The sequence below is a fragment of the Tympanuchus pallidicinctus genome, unplaced genomic scaffold (genome assembly GCF_026119805.1).
Source record: "Tympanuchus pallidicinctus isolate F22 unplaced genomic scaffold, pur_lepc_1.0 scaffold17, whole genome shotgun sequence".
Lineage (NCBI taxonomy): Eukaryota > Metazoa > Chordata > Aves > Galliformes > Phasianidae > Tympanuchus > Tympanuchus pallidicinctus.
In genome coordinates this window covers 18,993,088-19,012,086 of record NW_026294690.1, presented here as the reverse complement: position 1 = coordinate 19,012,086, position 18,999 = coordinate 18,993,088, and the positions used below count along the sequence as shown (strand labels likewise).

The following is an 18,999-nucleotide window of genomic DNA, read 5'->3' as shown; positions in this document are numbered from 1 at the left end:
CAGGTGGAGGCTGCTGCGGAGCCGCTGCAGGGATGGAGGCCAGGCCCGGGTCTGTGTTTCGTGCCGCGCTATCGTGCCGTGCCATGCCATGCCATACCCATACCCATACCCATACCCGTACCATACCGTGCTACCGTACTGCACCACCATACCGCATCATACCGTGCCGTGCTGTCCGCCGGGCACAGCGGTGCCTCAGCCGCTCACCCAGCCCGCTCTCGTTGCAGGCCGTGGACGATCTGCTGCGCTGTGGGATTTGCTTCGATTACTTCAGCATCGCAGTGATCATCCCGCAATGCTCCCATAACTGTAAGTGCGGCCCGTTCTGCCCTCTGCGGTCGCTGCCGCCCCGTCCCGCTGCTCCGTACCCTGCGTGGCGCATCTCCCGGTCGTTACAGTGCAGGCCAAAACGCGGCGGCCCCGAGGGCTGACAGAACCTTCAACTCCTTCGTGTGGGTGACAAAACTATTAAAAAATGTCTGCGTGAGATTTTTCTCTCCCTCAGAGTTTCACAGGGCAGTCGTGGTTTGGCCATTTGTTACTTACCACCATGATGCACAGAGGTCTCTGGTTCTGAGCTTCCTTATGAAATGTGTAGCCCTTCCCTGTGTGGTTTGGGCAGCAGGGATGTTTTCCTGTGTGGGGCTGTGGAGGAGCAGTTTGGGGTGAGAGCTGTGAAGCGGACACTGACTTCTCTGACAATATGAAAACCTCTTGCTGGGCTCAGTGCACTTAGAGATCACCTGGTCCTGAAATCCTTCGCTTAAATGTCCTTCATTCAGCCATGAGGGTGGAACAAAACCCGATCTGTAGCGCTGAGCCCATGAAGTGTTTGAGGTACAGCTGTCTGTGGGGCTGCTGCCTGCTGGGTGCGATAGCAAAGTGCTTCCCGGGGAGTCAGAGAAGAGGGAAGCCTTCAAATAAAGGCTTACAATTGTGTTGTTCAGAAACAGTAGCACTTACCTGAAGGGGTCATTGTAGCTCGGTGGTGAAATCTGCTTTAGCTTGGCAAAGCTGTAGGCATTGAGAAGGCCGTGCCTGCAGTGGGCGCACTTTGCAGCAGGCGTGTCGGAGCTGCCCGTGGATTGGCTCTGATGCCTGTGGCTTCCGAAGGGGCTGCCTGCCTTGTTTGGCAGGTTCTCCTCTGATCCTCCCCTGCTCTTTGCAGCAAGCCTCTCTTTTCCTCTGTAAATCAAGATGTCCTGAAATGTTTCCTACTAGGTTGTCTCTGTGTCATTTCTTCAGTCCAGTGGACCAAAAAATCCTCTCCTGTTAATGATTGTTTATAAATAGATGAAGAGGAGATGCATCTACCTTTGCATTTGCTGGCAGAACTTTTTTCTGTTGACTTGTTTTTCTTAATGCTCCATTGTGGGGCTTGCAGCCATCTGCAATGTTTGTGCCCACCGCCCCTTAACGCCCCTCCCCTGCTGCAGGGGGTGGTGCTGGGCAGCTCTCCTGGCAAGAGCCAATCACGGCTGCAGTGCTTTGGTTGTGTCTTCAGAGACAGAACAGAAGGGCCGTTCCTGTTTCCTTCACATAATAAAAGCATCTGCTGAAACTCTCCAGTCGCATTCTGTAAGAGAAGTGTGCTGGGGAGTAGCGGTGCTTTTTGTCCCTTGAAGTGGTTATAAAAGCTCACGGATGAGGCAGCGGGGTAATAGCAGGGATTTATTGCAACAAAATGAAGCTTGTGGTGTGTTTCACCATAGAGGCTGCCGAAGGATCGATCCCCTGGCGGCGATGTGACTTGCTTTTACCAGGGAACGTTTAAGCTGCCTCTCACTTAGCATTCCTGTGCTGTTTCTCACCATTCTTAGCTGTTCTTCTCAGTAAACGTGTTGGCTTTGTTTGCCACAGATTCTGGGGAAAGAAGTATTTAATGCTATGGAAAAATGGCATAGTTTCAACACAACTGATGTGTTGTGGCATAGCTTACATATGTAGATAGGAAAACGTGTATGTGTATATCAAAATATACTAACAAGTGTGTGTTGAACTGCGTGTGGAAGGAGACCTGCTGAAAGTCGTATCTTTTCTTTTTCCAGATTGCTCCCTGTGCATACGCAAGTTTTTGTCCTACAAAACTCAGTGTCCAACGTGCTGTGTGGTAAGTGGTGGCTCTGTGTTGTTTTTAGCCATCTCAGCACGCTGCTGTCTGGGCTGCAATTCTGGGTGTGTTCTACCACCTTCCCTTTCCTAGGCAGCAGTTTGGACAAAGTGTGGTGCTCTGATCTCTGTAGTAGGTGAATTTCTCTGGTAGTTCTCAGTCAGCAAAAGCTGATGGAGCACGAAAGCTCAGTTTTGGCACTGAGCTGCGTACGAAATCTGTCATGGAGCATTCAGCGTTGCCTCCTGATTTGTTTAAAATAAGTCAGAATGTGAGTGCTAAGTTGAAGCATTTCAGTGTTCTGTGGTTGAGAGGCCTCACTTCCCATTCTTTCACAGCTTAGAAGCACCCACAGACCACACAGTGGTCAGTGCATGGGCTGTGCTGTGTGGCCTTCTGGGGATGGAAGAGCTGCATGGCAGGGAGAGGAGATGTGTCCTGCCAGAGTGAGCCCCCGTGTGAGAAGCACTCTGCAGCTTTGCCTGCCCTGCAGCTGGCTGACCATTGCCATCTGTCTCGAGGCCCTTTCTGCTCAAAGCACACAGCATGCAGTTTACCCGTGGCCCTAGGTTAGCTTTCTGTCTTAAGCCAGTGTGTTGTATTGAATCCTTACAAATGTTAGGCTGCCCAAAAACAATCAGTGGTGCTTTGTGAGCATCGGCAAGGTAGAAGGCATTTTCTTCTGTGTTTGTAAAGCATCCACCAGATGAGACTTTTCAAGACTGAAAAGCAGAGCTAGCTGTAACTTTGTCAGTTTTCAAACATTCAAACAAGCACAGACTATTTGATGCATGTTTCTGGGAGTACATCTCACTGGTGCCTTCTTAAAAAGCATCACGAGTGGTATGAACAAGACCAGTAGGAGTTGAGTTATGGTGAAAGAAGGGCAAAGAAAAACAGCCAGAGAGATAAAAACCAGGAATTGCTTTAAAAGAATGAATTGAATGTGTGAAGCTGTCTCACGATTCCCGTTTCTTTTTCCATCTTCACCCCAGAGATTAACATCTTCATCTCTTTTCATTCCCTGTTGCTTAAACTTCTTGTCACATTGATTGGCTCCTTGCTTTGGTTTCCAAAATGATTGTAGTGTGGCTACAGTAGAGCACCGTTGGCGTTGGGGTGCACTGGGTTTGCTCCTTCTGCCTTTCTGCTGCAGTTTCTATGTTGCTGATCACCTGGCAGACTCACAGTCCACAGGCTCTTATTTTAGATGTTTTCAAGGAAAAAATGCTTATGCTCTATGCATTCTTATTCACGTTACAGTCTGGGGGGCTGGTGGCTCAAGCACAGGTCCACAGAAGTTACAGGACACTTGGACACCTTCAGGATACCTGCTGTTTTCATGGTGTTTGACTGTTTGTTTTGCTTTCTTCCTCTCTTTTCTTCTCCCCTAACAGGCTGTCTCGGAGTCTGACCTGAAAAACAACCGGGCCTTAGATGAGCTGGTAAAGAGCTTCAGTTCTGCAAGGTATGCTGCAGTCTTATGAATACTGTCTCTAGTTTGGCAGTCCAAAGGGAGGTTTGGCTTAGGGTGTTGTAATGGAATATTGTGCTTTCACCTTCTTTTCTGTTTGATTTGGTTCACTTTTGATCTCATCCCCTTAAAAGAAGCACAAAATCAATGTGACATGGTAGGTGCATCCTGCAGATGTGTGAGCTCTGCTTGCTTTTGCCTGGAGACAGCTCTGTGACTGCTCTGTTTTCTGCAGGGATTCCTACAGCTATGGAAGATGCATGATAGGGCACTTTTTACTGAAATAAATCTGGAGATTTAAATCACTGGGATTCTTGGCTTCGTAAGCAACAGGAAGCATAGTCCTTATGGCTTTGTTTCTTAAGGGAGTTTCTGTGTGACAAGGAACTAATCTTTTGTATGACTGCTATTAGATTTAATTGATCTTATTCCAAGAATTGAGATTCTGCAGTTCCAATATTTTAGCTGGAACTCTGACTTCAGTGTTTCTTGCTGATAAGTGGATTACTGTATTTTGGTAACATCTAATTTCATAGGGAACAGGTAGTGCTGACTTGGATCCATTATGATAATGAATCTTAACCGTTAATTTTTTGGACTGCTTTAATGGATCGGTATAAATCTTAGCAGAGCTAAGATCAATAACCTTTCCTTCTGTGACTCGGAGGTCGATCAATTTCTCAACGTGAAGTTGAATCAATAAGCCTGAAGGGGTGCTGGTGTCCTGCTCCTCACCTGGGGCGAGCTGTGGGAGCAGAGCTGCTCTGGGTCTCGCTGAGAAATGCCTGATGGTGAACGGCTGACAGAGGTGCCTGCTGAAGTGAAACGGAACAGGAATGCAGACAGCAAGCAAACTTTGCACCGCTTCAGATGCCGGGCACCCTGCGTTGTTCTCTCGTAGCCTGGCACTGCATTTGCTGTGAGTTAGGGGCTGCTTGGTGCAGAATGCTGTGTGCTGCTATCCGTAGCATTTTCTGCCTAGGTGTGCTGTACAGGACGTGTCTTCTGGCTCCCTTCCCCTGCTTCTGTTTCCCTTTGGCCCGCCCTGAAACAAATCCAAACTCCAGGATCTGATTTTTGAAACGTGAAGTTCTTAAAGTGCGTCGTGCCTTGACTTTGAGCCTCGGGTAATTCAGCAGTTGTGAAAATTAGGCATTAAGGCTTTTCAGTATTTCAAAAAATGCAAATACGTTTTGAAGTCAGGCCTGTAGGGAAAGGAAATGCTAATGCTTGAGTAGTTAGCGAAGTCAAAGCTGTGCTCCAAGGTCAGCGTGTGCGTGGGAATGGAAACGGTTCTCAATAGAGCCGAGTGCTGATCCCGCCGATCCGCGCTCAGTGTGTTTGCAGAGCTGCAGCTGTGGCCATGGGCTGCGCTCAGCGCTGCTGCCTTCGCGCTGTGCTCGTGAAGGAGCCGAGCAGCGCATGAGGGAAGGGAGCGCCGCGCTCTCACCTGCACCCTGCAGCTCCTGCTGGGGACCAAGAGCGCCCTGCTCCCTTGGCTTGTCGTGCGGTGCTTCGTGCGCAGGGTTTCTCAGCCCTTGGCATGGCAGTGCTACGTGTGCCGCCTCTCCTTTATGAACGGAGTTTTTATCAGGCGCGGTGTGCCAGGATGAATGTCCGCTCACAGCTAAACTGAAGTAACTGCAGCTGCTTGCCCAGCCCAAATATCTGTTGAAAAGGATGGGGGACAGAGGGGCTTTTGGGTTTTACAGCGAGCGTAAGGACACACTGACATCTTGCGCGTTCGTGTTTCACCGTTGAGAAGGCATCCAGTGCAGTTAAACAGGTTTGTCAGCTATGACGCATGTGTTGCTTTTGTGCCAGTGTAGTAAAACTTTATCGGCTACAACCTCTCCAAGCTGCCAGTAGTCTGTGTTAAATTCCTAAGAGCACAGAGTACATAACCTAAGTGGAAGTAACTGGAAAAAACCATGCAAAGTGAGAAGCTCTCTGAAAGACACACTGTGCTAACATTCATCGCCTGAATCGATCTGTAGGTGAGCTGCATATCTGTGGTGACAATTCTGGCTGTCTCTGTGCAAGTGTTAGCTATTGCATTCAGAGAGAGGTGCTCGTACACCAGGGCTCTGTCCTATGGCTCTCACACCACTGTCCCCCAGCTCAGGAGCCTGTCCCTTGGCATGGGTGCTGAGCTTTCCTGAGGGACAGCATTGCGTGGCGCAGAGCCCTCTTCAGAGGATCCAGGTGCTGTGAGCAGTGGTGGTGTGGTGTGTCCTGAGAGAGAAATGTGGTGAAACGGTGAATCAGGGGAAAGCCTTGCAAAAAGAGGCTGATGTGAATCTTGAATTCTACGGGTGCTGTCAGGCAGTGTGAGTACATGGTGATACGTGCCAGCTAAGGAGTATATGCTGGGAGAAAATCAACAGCAGTATCTGATAGGTGCAGGTACAGCCTGTGTTACTCTGACAGGAGGAGAAGCTCTCAAAGCAGTAGAAAATGCACTGAAAAGATGAGCTGTTTGCCCATCTACCTGAATGGTTGGCTGCTGTGTGGAAACCTGGGAAGTCAGAAGAAATCACCATTCTTGCATTTCTATTGTTGTGTCAGCTCCTCTGCGGCTGCAGTTGTAACCTGTAGGCTGAAGAATGTTGTGCATTTATCTGCAGCAGGTGAGATGCTTAATAATGCCTGTTATTGCTGCTGATGGCCCTGGGCAGCAGTGCTGTGTCAAATGATGCTTTAGGATGAAATGTAGCCCTTGTCAATAGCAAATGTGAAGCAGAGCTGGGACAGGGTTGTGTAAAGGGACTCTGTTCATGTTCCCATTTAGCTGGCTCCTGAGTTTCCCGTGAAGTTGATCCTATGACAACAGTGGCTACTCCACTCTATATTTGCATCAGCTGGGGAATTAACCTCCTGAAAAACTTCCAGTCCATATCTAGGCATGTGCAGACAGAAGAACATAGTTTTGCTGCCACGCTTAATTGTGCTTGTTTGTACTGTAAAAAGTCACAGTGCCTTGGGACGCATGAGAATTGCTACTGACAAATGTGCTCATTGCATAGGGTAATCCAGGAAGCTTGAACTCCAGGCTGGGCTTTGAGTCTAGCTCAAATATAACTGCACAGAATGCTAAGTGTGCTGAGCTCCGTGCTCTATTTATTCACTAGAAACTGATCTTAAAGCAGTGTGACTGTGGGCTCACCCACTGACTTAGGTACCTTCTCAAAGCATTCAAAGATATGTATTAATTAGTTCTTCCCAGATGTGTGGTGAATCTGTACCTTAAAAGACTGGTGAGTTTTCCAAGTAGTTACCTAACACTGAAACGTCTTCAGCTGTGCAATCATAAAGCACACCTACATTTCATTCTTATTATGGGCAAGAAGCAGTTTAATGGCAGTGCTTGTTCCAAAGCCGTGTCACCGAGTGTCTCTTGCTTTTTTTGCAGAAAATGAACAGTAATCCAAATTATGTCAACTCTTATTTATTCTTTCTGAGTTAAAAACTTTGCAAATTGAAAATCTAGAGCTGTGTGTCTCAGGGGCAATCCTTTCTGTTCTGTGAATGCTGCAGGAGTGCCATGTTGCTGCTGTGCTGGTTTGCGCTCCTTTCTCTTCAGCTCGGCATGCTGGCTAAGTGCAGGGATAGCTTGAAACAGCTGATGTCTGACCAGCACCTTGTGCTGTGTTTATGTCAGAACAGGGAGGCCGTATACCAGAAAGCTGTATGGTTTGGGGCCTTGAGGGGAGGCATAGAAATGAAACTCCACTCCCCCAGCTGCTCTCTTTTCACAGGCTTTGTCACCTCAGGGGGAGAGAATCGTCAAAATCCAAGCTGTCAGGTCACGGTGCTTAAATGAAAAGCATGCACTTACTGAGCAGCAGCTGTAGCAAAAATGCGCAGAAGGTACCTTGTACTTGAGGAGGTCGGTGTGCTGTGGATGTGGAAGGCTTTGTGGTGTTACAGGCTTGCTGTGCTCTTTTGGGCTCATACACGTGTTGAGGGATAGCAGGCACGCTGTGCGGCTCTGGCAGCGCGGCGGCTTGTTTCTGGGAGGAGATGGCATCGTGCTGATGGCCCTGCCCTGAACACAGCCCTGTCCTGCTGCTCTGTAGTGCAGGGTGCACGGCAAGGTGGGGGCCCTGAGGTGCCCGAGTGCAGTGCTGCTGTTGGCAGTGGCTCCTGGACTCCTCAGTGTCCTCAGAAGCTGCCCCTTCTTCCTGCTCCTCCCGCCTCGTTACCCTGCTGTAAAGAGGATCAGGGGAGGCTCTGCCCACCTCGTGGGGACAGAACAGCTTGGGGCAGGGAGGGCAGGTGTGCAGGCACTGCTGCATGGGGAGCTCAGCAGGAGGGTTGTGTGCAGGCTGTGTGAGAGGGCAGCAGGACATGAGAGGGGACCAGGTGAGGGGCTGCACAGGTTCTTCTGCTGGCTCCTGTGTGTGGGTGATGTGAGCTGCTCTGTGCCTCAGGGCGTGCGCCTTGTTAAAGCAGCCCCTAAGCGTGGTACCTGTGGTGGTCTTCTCACTCCAGCTACAGAAACAGTGGAGTGTGTGTTCCTGTTGTCTCATCGTCACTGAGGTGTGTAGGTGGGGTTACCTAACGCTTGGTCTCAGGAGCTGACGGGTGTTTGGTTATTGCTTTGGTGGGTGCCTGTTGGGCTGTGCTCTGGAGATCCCCAGCAGGAGGGGACAAAGAACACAGAAACTTTCTGGTACGCCTTTGCCTCAGCTGACCCAGTGCTTGGAGCGCTGTCCTGAAAGCAGTTATCTACAACTCTCAAGTAAGAGGGAGAACTTGTTCTTTGCGTTCCGTGTGATATGTTGATGCTTATTTTATAACATTTGCAAAATGAAATGTAATTTGTTTTGTTTATAAACTGGGAAACTGATTTTTGCAATCTGTAGAGCGTGGTAACGCTGAACTGGGATGCTCCTGGTTTGTGTGGGCGAGATGATTCCCAAGTGCTTCGTGTTAGCAACTGCTCAGAGAGGAAGGAATGGAGGAAAAACTCCAGCTGTTTTCTGTTTTCAGAGAAAGAGCTAACAGAACTGTTAGATGTAGCTAACAGTTGTCTTCTGGACGCTTCCAGGCAACAGCTGGTCCAGTTGGTCTTGGATACACCACTGATTTCATCTCCATTGGCTTGTAGTAGGCGTGCAATTGGCAAAAGCCACGCCAAGACTTCCGCGTCTTCGCCAGTTGTGAAAGAAGAGGTGCCAGTGATTGACAGTTTGTTGAAAAAGGAGAATGTTTGTACCCTGACAAAGACAGATGGTCTGGCAGGAACAGATTGGAAAGTTTGCAAAACCGAGGAACATCGTAACATCAGCAGCAGTTCTCCAGAGGCTGCTAGCAGAGACAACAAAGCAGGACCACGAGGGAGTCCTGAAGGCACCAACAGTGGTGAGAAGCCTTCTACATCTGTGGTAAAAATAGTCAACAAAGGTGAGATACTGAATTTTTGCTTTTGTTCTGATCACTTCCCCACGTCTGTGGTTGCATCTGGCGGAGCGCGTCAGTCTGTGGCATCCATCTCCTGCACTGTTCTGATCTGCAATTAGAGCGTTGGCGTGCTCAGATGCTTCCTGTCTAACTGGGTTGTGCTTCATTCACATTATTGCTACAAGCATGTTCTTGATGAGGAAATTTGGGCTGATACAAAGTAATTAAACCGAGTTGGACTCTTACAGATTCCTTTGTATTGAATAACAACTCTTAAAAACAATGGTTGCACAACAAATTTACTCAGTAAAAAGTGAAGTCATTTTCTCTTCCCTTTCACGAGCAGACAGACACTGATGTTTGTTGTTCTTGCTTATCCTCAGTAACCAGAAGCAAAGTATTTCATCATGTTCGTCATTTGAGGGTGCACCCACAACCAAACTGATCATGGTTTCAGTTTTGTTGATGTTCCTATCTATAGACTCTCTACAAGTATTCTCCTTTATATTCTGTAATCTTGCAGTGTTAAGATTAATGAACTGAAGCATGAAAATGTTCATTTATACTAATCAACTACAACAAAATTGGCAGTGTCTTCATAAATAAATATCGTGGCAGGCAGCTTGTCCATTAGAAGCCTTAGAGAATCCTAGGATGGTCCTGAGTTGGAGGGGGCCGGTGTGCAGCTGGTTGGAGCAAAGCACTCAGACCTAATAGTTTGTATTTTTTATTCTTTTAGCAATTTATTTGACTGGGACCTGGAAGTTCATATTTATTCATTAGCCAGGTAAATACTGCTTAAAATATAACACAGCTAGAAAAGTAGCTGCAGGAAAATAATGTCAACTTAGCCAGCTGGTATGTGTTCTAGTTCTATGCATCAGACTTGCTCGTATTAGTAATTTACAACTAATATAAGATTTTACCTCGTTTATTCTTAAGGAATTGAATTTTTCACTTGCTGACTGTTTTATGGCCTTAGTAAGTCCTCGAGGATGTGTTGCACAGAAATTGCTTCCACAAGTGCAAAGTAGTTGGTCAAGGAACAGAAAGGAGAAACTCAAAGAGGCAGTGCTGAAGTTCTCCTTGTGAGGATGACTGATTGCTGTGTTAACAGCTGAAATGCTGTACTCAATAAAGTAACAGGCTGCTGATAACTATCGTGTTAATGTAACTGTCCTAATTAGTTGTAAGTCAGGAATTGCAAAGCAGTATTGTCAGTGAACTCTGAATTCCTACAGCATTTCATGGTATTCTTGCTATTGTGTTTTGCTTTGTTTTCTGAATCCAACTTGACTTTCCTCGTGATAATACAGAGGATAATGGGAAAAGAATCCATCTCATCCTGTTCATTTGAGGTTAGCTTTTTGTGTCTGACAGCGTCTAGGATGTAATTGCCAAAGGCAGACGTTGTTTTTGAGTGTCTTTGCAAGTGGCCTGCAGAGGTATTTCTTGCTTATCTGATGCAGGAAGAGTTGTGACACGGGGGGGACTCTGTTGCAGGGGTTTGTGAGTCTCCAAGCAGAAATCATGTTACTTTAGAGGTGCTTCTGAAAAAATGACACGTGGTTGGGTCATAGGATTCCTGTTAGGTTTCCAACTCATGTGCTGGCATGATGGCGAGACGCATGGATGAGGACACAGTGTTAACATGCACAGATTCCTGCTTTACTGCCCTATTGAAATAAAGGAAAGTGAAACGTTGCAAAAATGAAAGGCATTATCACAAAGATATGCTGATGTTTGTATCAGTCCTGAAGTTTCTTTGTACTGTGTGTATTATTCTACGATTTTACTACAGTTTTCGTGCCCTCCAGCTGCAGGGAGGAAGGTGAGATGCTTTCTGATGGTACATAGAATGGGGAGTATGAGTGCTCTGAAGATAAGTGCTAAAAGGGAAGGTTCCACGTAGATCTGCCTTCTTATTAAAGAACATAAAACCAAACTTGCAATTCTGGATTTTCATTTTACTCAACAGTTTTTCAGCTTGATTTTGGCTGAGACGTATGCAGCAGTAAAAGCACTCTCCCTTTCTTTCAGTGGACTGCCCTGTTTGTGGAGTTGCTATTCCAGAGGCATACATCAACAAACACCTGGATAGCTGCCTGAGCAGGGAGGAAAAGAAGGACCGCCTGAGGAGGTAGGAGAGGGCTGAGCCTCCTGTGAGCACCTGGAGTCCTCTGCACTGCAGAGCCCACAGCAGTTGCTGGGCTGCAGAGCAGGGCGTCGTGCTTCCCTTGCTTACTGTCAGTCTGAAGCTGCTGCATTTGTGTTGTCGCAGTGATCTGCCTCTTTCAAAGCAGCGTTGTGGATAACCAGAATTGGTGGTGGGTTTTGTTTGTTCTGTTTGTTTTAGTTTTAGGTAAGAAAACACTGAGTGCTGTTTTAAGGAATTTGACATAGGTTGTAAAACTTTGGACGTCGTTGTCATCGGATTCCCATCCATTAGCATTACGATTTTATTTTGTGACACTTCTTCCCATTTTTCATCTGGTGAATGACTTGTTTCCTCCGAGTCAGATGGGCCAAAAGAGAATTGCTTCACTACTTGTCAAGTCAAAAATAACAACTGTACCTTCCTCTGCTCGCTGTAGTTATCTTCAAATTACTCAGGTTAAGGTCTTTTCTTTTAAGATGTTAAATTTCATAAGGTTCATGCATGTCTTCCTATTTAAGCATCCACCCTAGAGTTTGTTATAGCTGCCACATTCACATCAGAAGTGCAACCTTTAGTCTTTGTTACTAACATAAACATAGGCTGCTGTGGTTCACTGATCAGACTTGACAGCTGTGAGGAACTCTTACTGTGTGCAGTTTGATCCAGGTCCTATGAGCCTTAAATTAGGAAGTAACTTTGTTAGAGCTCTGAATTTGCTCAGTCATGCTGAGATTGCAATCCAGAAGCTAGAGAGTTCTGAAGATGAATAAGTGGTAAACTAATACGGGAATCTGATGTTACGTTTTAATTTTCATTTGGGATGTTTTTACTGTTTCCACTGTTCCTAATGAATGAGAATAAAAGCCAGATCTCTGTTTGGTATCAAGCCCGCATCCCTAATAGAATTTTAAATTTTGCTTGTTTTGTCTAGACTGCTTGGGATTTAGGAAAGTATAATGCAAGATAGTGTTCCTAGGGGATGCCCTGAAAGAATACAAGTCAGCATTTGGATTCCTGGTAGAAGTATTAATTAAAAAAAGGGTTGTTTTCTTTCTCCTTTGCAGTTCAGCTCACAAAAGGAAGCCTATGCCTAAAGTTGTTTACAACTTGCTCTCTGATCGTGACTTGAAGAGGAAGCTGAAGGAGCAAGGACTGTCTTCCCGTGGGAGCCGTCAGCAGCTCGTTAAAAGGCACCAAGAATTTGTGCACATGTATAATGCTCAGTGTGATTCTCTACATCCCAAATCGGGTAAGTTAGAAATACTAGGAAAGTTTGTATCATCGCAGGCTCTTTGCATGCGTTTGTGTTGCCTGGCTGTGCATGCAGTGGGGCCATTTCTTGCATCTTGAATGGCTCTTGCTATATTCCATTTATACAAGAAGAGAATATGCTTCTCTTTAAAGATGGCGTTTGTCATCTCTCAGCTGTGCAAGTGATAGCAGTAATGGCGCAAAGACACAGACGTGTGTGAGAGACTTGGGATTTCTGGCTGTACTGCTCTGTATCTGACTGGAAGCTGATGGCAGGCAGCCCTTTGGAAGCAGTCTCTGGCAGGACCAGCTGTGAAGCAGCTCTCTGGAGCAGTGCAGCACTCAGGCTGGTTGCTGGCAGTGCTCAGCCTGCTGCTGGCAGCACAGCCCAGGTGTGTGGCTGGGGAATGACGTCCCTCACCCCATAGCTGATCCCTTTTCTCTTCGTGTTTACAGCGAGGTCCTGATGCGTGTTCACTGCTTCTTCCAGAAGCTGTCGATGCATCTGTGTGCGTTCAGTGCTCCCAGTAGCTGGGATGGGTGGGCTTGGCCTCGTTGGTGTGGGCAAGGGGTGTATGTAGGGGTTGGGGTGGCACCCCCAATGTTCACATTCACTGTGTGCTGCTCATCCACAGCAGGGATGTCTAGGGTTAGCAGCACTGCGCTGCCAGGCTGGAGCCTTGTGCCTGCTCTGAGGTGCTGGGGCAGGAGCTCTGCCATGCACAGGGCCCTCTGTTGGCTGTGTTGGCATGCGGGGGGCTGCTGCTCTCTTGTAGCAGTTCTTCACTCAGTGCTTGTAATGAAGCATCTCATAACCCCTATGCATACAGTTCATCTGAGCTAGCTAATGAAGAGTTCCACAGGGCACTGCAGGGTGCTTCAACTGGGATCACTTAAGTAATGCAAAGCTTTTATGGAGTTCTGGCTCAGTGACTATTTATGAAGGGTGAACTATTAAACCAGCTCACACAGGCATGCATTTTCAGTGGTAGCAGTGAACCAAAGGTCACTATAAAATACAAATTGTTGAGCTTCTGTGGAAGCAGAGGTGCCAAATTCCTGGATTTTGCCTAAACCAGTTTTAAGCAGGTTTTATTCCTTCACAGCTCAATAAGCTTCTTGTTCTCAGGCTGCTTCACTAGTGCAAGTATTTGTTTTAGTAATCTGCATAGCTACCTCAAAGCTCTGTGACAATGATTAAGGGTAGAAACATGTCTGTAAAAGTAAATGTCAAAACAAACCCTGCAGACAGTGCTGTGCCTGTTTGTGTGCTGCTGAGGTGTCTGACTTAATGGTTGGAGGCTGTAATCCATCCCTGGACTATGGGTTTTGGACAGAAGCCTGCAGACAGCTCCGCACTGCCTCGGAGGAGCTGCTAGGAGGGAAAAGTAAGATAAGCAGTGTGTTTCATTATTTCAACTTCCACTTAAAGATACACTATAGAATGAGAACTTATAAACAGCATGCCTTTATGTCTCGGAGACAGCATAGTGTGGTAGAGAAAGATTCAGACATGGTTCAAAAAGACTGCATATTTCTATTAATTTAACCCAAAGGAAATGAAACAAGGGCTGTGGCCGTGGCGGAGCAATGCTGGCTGCCAGTGGATGTGAATTTGAAGCTGAGCACCGATCGTGCGTGCGGCTCGAGGAGGAGCGGGCACTGCTGGGAGCTGCTGGCTTTGTCTCTCTGATTTGTTAGCAGCCGTTTTGTTCAGTGCTGCTGCTGCATCCCTAACAAGTCCTGTCTAACGATCCGTTTCTTGTGTTTTCAAACAGTTGCAGAGATTGTTAAAGAGCTGGAAAAGAATGAGAAGATTCGGGTTCAGCTTGAACTGAATAAAAGCGGTGAAAACGTAAGCTGACTGTCCTTGTTCCTAAATTGAGGGACAGGAGAAACTGCAGTGTGGGCACTCAGTGTGTCTGCCTGTCACTTTGTTATGGCAACTGCCAGAACTCTGGGCTGCATGTTGGACTTGGCGTGTACCATCTTGTAACTTGCTTGATTTTTCTCTTATCAGTCATTTGTCACGGGCAGTTCTTAGTATAGCTGATATCTCTATGTCCAAACTGTTTAAGTAAGAGAACTTTTTTTCTGATTGCAATAAAAATTCTGAAGTAATGTTCCCCTTGGATGTATTGGAAGACTTTGACCCTCCGTGGTAGTGTGGGGAATATTTGGCTTTCTAGAATTCTCTAGGATTTATCTAGCACATTCCTTGCTTCCCTATTAGCAGTAGTGCCTGTTCTTTTCCCATGACATATGATACTTTTGTGACTTTTGGTGCACGTTTATTGTCCAGGATTAGGGAGAACTTCATGGCCCACACATGCCGGGTGTTACCCAGGGTATTTTGGTTTAGTGCTTTGTCTTTGTGAAAGCAAAGCAAGACAGCGTGTACTTTAAACATGTGTTACGTCTGTGGATGGGACACTAGGAGCTGGTGTGAGAACACTGAATGTGTGAGCCTTCCCCCAGTTAGTTTTTAGTTGTAAACTGTGCAGCTTTATCAACTTTTTCTCTTAGTAAATAAACATTTGTGTGATTTCTGTAGAGCCTGACCTTTACAAAGGACCAGACAGAGGAGGAAATAGATGAGATTCACACCAGTTATCGTGAGTAAAATCCAGGTTTCACTCCATTTTCCTCATGAGCTATCTTTTAAAAAACAAAACAAAACAAAAAAAAACAACCACCAAACCACCACCAAAACCCTTTTGTCTGTTCTTGGAGCCATCTAAGCAGCTTAGTCGTTTTTAGGCTCAGTTTAGAAGCAAAGGTTCTGAGAGTTCTATTGCAAGACTTCACCTGCACTCCTGGAAGTGGTGGCTACCATGGGACAGGAGAACAGCATTCAGCACAGATGGGGCTTCTCAGCTTTTGCCATGGAGGAGCAAAGCACTGAAGGGACAACTTGTTCTGGTGATACTTAGGGGTGTATTTAAATCTGCAATATGGTCACATTTCTCTTGTTTCCTTGTGTTCTTCTCTTGCTTCGGGCGTATAAATTATGCCATATTGCAGCTAGATTTAGCTTTGTTGATTTTAGTTGGGTTTCTGTAAAGGCTAAATAAGGGCCTAGATCTTTAGCAATTTTTTCCCCTTGCTTTTTGCTTCTATTCCTGAGAATTTTTTTTTTCCAGCTGTACATGCACTGTTTGTGGTTTTGAATCATTCTCTTCTAATTTCAAGTAACTGGTTCATAATTGCTTTCTTGCCTTGCAGAAATCTCTAGCAATATAATAAAAGCAAAACAAAAAACGCCAATCTAACCAATGACAGAAACAAACAACTTCCCAAACAAACAACAAAAAAAACTCCCCATGAACTTACTAATCCCTCAGTGGGGTATCTTTCCCCAGGAAGCTTAAACAGCTCTTAAGAGCAAACCCAAAGCACAGTGCTTGATAGCCCTGGAGCAGCTGCCATCAGTGTTCCACTCGCTGCTGCCTTATGGGGTATAACCAGCACTGTTGTCCTGGTCAGGAGCCACCTTCTTCCCTGGGAGCTCAGCAATGGCACTGCGATGCTCCCTCCCATCCCCAGGGTCACCTCCTGCTTTCCTTATGGCCAAGCTTCTATTTCAAGCTTTGAAAAAGAAAAAAAAAATGCATAGGAAAAAAATGTAATCTGCTGTGCCCTCTAAGTCTTTTAATTTACACTTGGATTCAGACACTCGGTGATTTATTGTCTGGTGTTTGAAATATTTGTAATTATGTCTGCAATTGTTTTTATTACTGAAATACCCATGGTTTTACGAGCTGTACGTGGTACGTAGCTTCAGCACAGCTGTGATTTATGTTGCATCTGAGCACTGCCCTGTATTGGCAGGACACTTATTGTGATGTGAAGACCTTTGTAGATGCAGCATGAAACAAAACAACAAAAAATAGTAACACTGGAAAAACTGAAGCACCAAAGGGATTATGTAATAAATATGCCATGCTTCACATACAAGCATCTTGGGCAGGAACTTTTTTTTTTTTTACTACGAGGAGTTGTTGACCTTATGTGGAGTCTTCAGCTCTACCAGGCGTGAGTAAGCTCTAAACAAAACATGAGAAAAGTATTTCAGATGTGTTTCCTTGTGTGGAACAGAACCTGACAGGAGGTGTTGGGGAGAGGCCAGGCCCGGCCTGAGGTGGGAGCTGTGGGAGCTCCCCCAGCCCTCAGCTTGCCACAGGCTGAGGATGCACATTGGTTTGGTGCTTGTTCTGTATGCTGGGGTTCTTCCTGGTCCATAAACACAGCCTTAGGTGCAATGCTAAGTCCCAGCTAGAAGCAGTGGTGGAGCACCTGGTGGAAGGCAGGGCCAGCCCAGAGGAGCTCAGGTGCGTGTAGTGTACCCAAGTGACTGGAAGAGTGGAGCCAGGATCCACCCCTTCCCAGACCTCTTTTAAGGGTTGGCAGTGGAGGTGAGGGCATCTCTAGAGATCCCTGTGTACCTGAGGCCTTCTGAAGATAAGCAACTTCTTTGTTTTATTTCTGTGCCCTCTTCTTTTGCATTTGAGCAAAACCTTACTTGCTGCTCTGCTGTCATTGTTGTGCTTACCATCTTGTTATAGTGGAATTACTTTACTGCAGAAATGGGAAAATCCATGCTCTTTCTCTCTAGTTGGGATGCTGCCCCCTGCTGTGAGGTGATAAAACAAGAGGCTGCCAACCAGGCTACAAAGATGGGGCTGATAGCCTCGATTAGCTTCTGTTAGGTCGTTTGGGAAAGTGCGCCTTGGCAACACACGGCTTCCCTGGGGCTTGTTGTCAGTAAGGTCAGTCTCAAAAAGCAGAGAACTGGGAATTGCATTTGGAAGGTAAATCAGCACAGAATAGGAGATGTCACTGTTTCTGCAGCTGGTTACTTGCACTTTCTGTTGAGCTGTTCAGGCACCAAGGTTCTGTTTTCCCTTGGCAAAATGCTGTGCAGCCCTTTGTGCATTTAGAGCTGATGGGTTTTTGTAAGGTGTTTGTGCATTTAGATTTTCTGAGCAGCACAAGTGAAAAATGCCCTCTGAAGGGCTAATTATTCCACTGAGTAATGCAGCCTCTCCATCTAATTCAGGAGAGAGGTTATGAATGAATGCAGTGCTACAGTATTCAGAAGGAGCTTGAAATCTTCTCGTGTTACAGGCTGTTACAGTGACAATTGCAGTACTTAATGGGTTTAGTAAAACAAACAAACAGAAACGGGTTATGTTAAGAGGAAACAAACAGTTTTATTCTGCAAAAACTAAGGTGTTTTTTTTATGCAACTGTCTTGGCTGCTGGGCAACCCTGAAAGCATAAACATGGATTTGGGTTGTTGACAGAATATGGAACGCTGCAATGCGGAGTGAATTTTTGTTTGCTGTAACAAAAACGTTTTTGATTCAGTATTTTGTGTTTATTTCATGTTCTTTTCACTTGTTTATGGTATGCCTTAGGAGTTCTGTGGCACAGGTCTGCCTGCTTGTTGTACAGCAATGCACTTTTATGTTCCAGGAAACAAACACAGAAGCGAATTTCAATTTTTAGTGGATCAAGTAAAAAATCGGTGGGAGAAAAGTGGTAAGAGGAAAACAGAAAGCACACAAAAGAAAAAAGAAGGCACTTTCATAGGATTACCAGCAGGCACAGGTTAGTGATGCCTTTTAACATAATCCCTCTCCACCTTCCTGCCTCCCATGCTGATCAGTGCATTTCCCAGAGAAATGTTCTTTCCTCCCCTCCTACAGTTCTTAACCATAAAACAAATGAACACAAATCCCAAACAAACATAGAAATCAAGCAGAGCTTAAAGAAATGGGCTGCCATTGTGCTTAAGAATCAGACTAGAATCAACTTGTAATAAATGTGCAATGTGTTTGATTTTAATGACTGTGTACACGTGTACTGTATCAGATGCATATTTGAACTAGCTGTTTAAATGGGGCCTTAGGTTCTGAGCCACACGTACCAAGTTAGTAATGGGCATGTGATGGTAGGCATCGTGGAAATGAAGGTGCTTGTGGGTATTACCTGCTTTGCTCTATTGGTGTGATAAGGAGTCAGTAACAGAGAACTGTGGGCATGTTTGGACTGGGACAAGTGTTTTTCTCGTCCTGAGGTTGAAGGAGTGAAGTACTTCAGCTTCTTCTAGAATGTTTATACAGTACATTGCCTCTCTTTTTAAGCTGCTTCGTTTTGTATTCATACCCTTCAGCACAGTGAGAAGTGGGAATGCACAGCTGCAGTCACTCAGTTCTGCAGATATGCTTGGAGTTAGGAGCAGCATCCAGCCTATGTTTGTTGTCCTCACTGATGCCCACAGCATCAGAGAAACACCTCTGTGTGCTTTTAACTTGTTCCTTGTAGTTTTGTTCGGTCTCATTTGTTTTATGGTATTGTTTGCTGTGGCAGCGTGCAGTTAATCTTTGAATGTGTGCTTTGGAAAAGCAGTCCTTGGCCTAATATCTGTGGAATTGCAGCGTGTTCAGGATGCTGAATTTCAGAGAGCATTCCATTGGATGTGCTGATGTCTGTAACCTTGGGGAAGTACGGCAGTTCAGCTGGTAGCAGCCCTCGCACGTCCTGTGCTGCCCAAGTTGAGCTGCGTTCATCTCTGGTGTGAGGCTGTGTCCTGTG

At 46.1% G+C, this 18,999-nt stretch overlaps 1 protein-coding gene and 1 long non-coding RNA gene across 2 annotated transcripts in view; one reads left to right on the top strand and one right to left on the bottom strand.

Moving 5' to 3' along the window:
- RAD18 (RAD18 E3 ubiquitin protein ligase) overlaps positions 1 to 18,999 on the top strand; it is a 34,795-nt gene that overhangs the window by 127 nt on the left and 15,669 nt on the right. The window contains exons 2-10 of the mRNA XM_052678728.1: positions 228 to 309; positions 2,049 to 2,110; positions 3,508 to 3,578; positions 8,638 to 8,993; positions 11,031 to 11,130; positions 12,213 to 12,397; positions 14,178 to 14,254; positions 14,954 to 15,014; positions 17,878 to 18,012. Of these exons, the coding sequence (XP_052534688.1) occupies positions 228 to 309; positions 2,049 to 2,110; positions 3,508 to 3,578; positions 8,638 to 8,993; positions 11,031 to 11,130; positions 12,213 to 12,397; positions 14,178 to 14,254; positions 14,954 to 15,014; positions 17,878 to 18,012 (1,129 nt within the window). The remainder of the gene's footprint in view (positions 1 to 227; positions 310 to 2,048; positions 2,111 to 3,507; positions 3,579 to 8,637; positions 8,994 to 11,030; positions 11,131 to 12,212; positions 12,398 to 14,177; positions 14,255 to 14,953; positions 15,015 to 17,877; positions 18,013 to 18,999) is intronic.
- On the bottom strand, positions 4 to 1,562 carry LOC128078475 (uncharacterized). The gene is made up of 3 exons (XR_008205663.1): positions 964 to 1,562; positions 547 to 645; positions 4 to 446 (listed from the first exon to the last, which is right to left on the bottom strand). It is a non-coding gene; the product is annotated as an uncharacterized LOC128078475 (long non-coding RNA).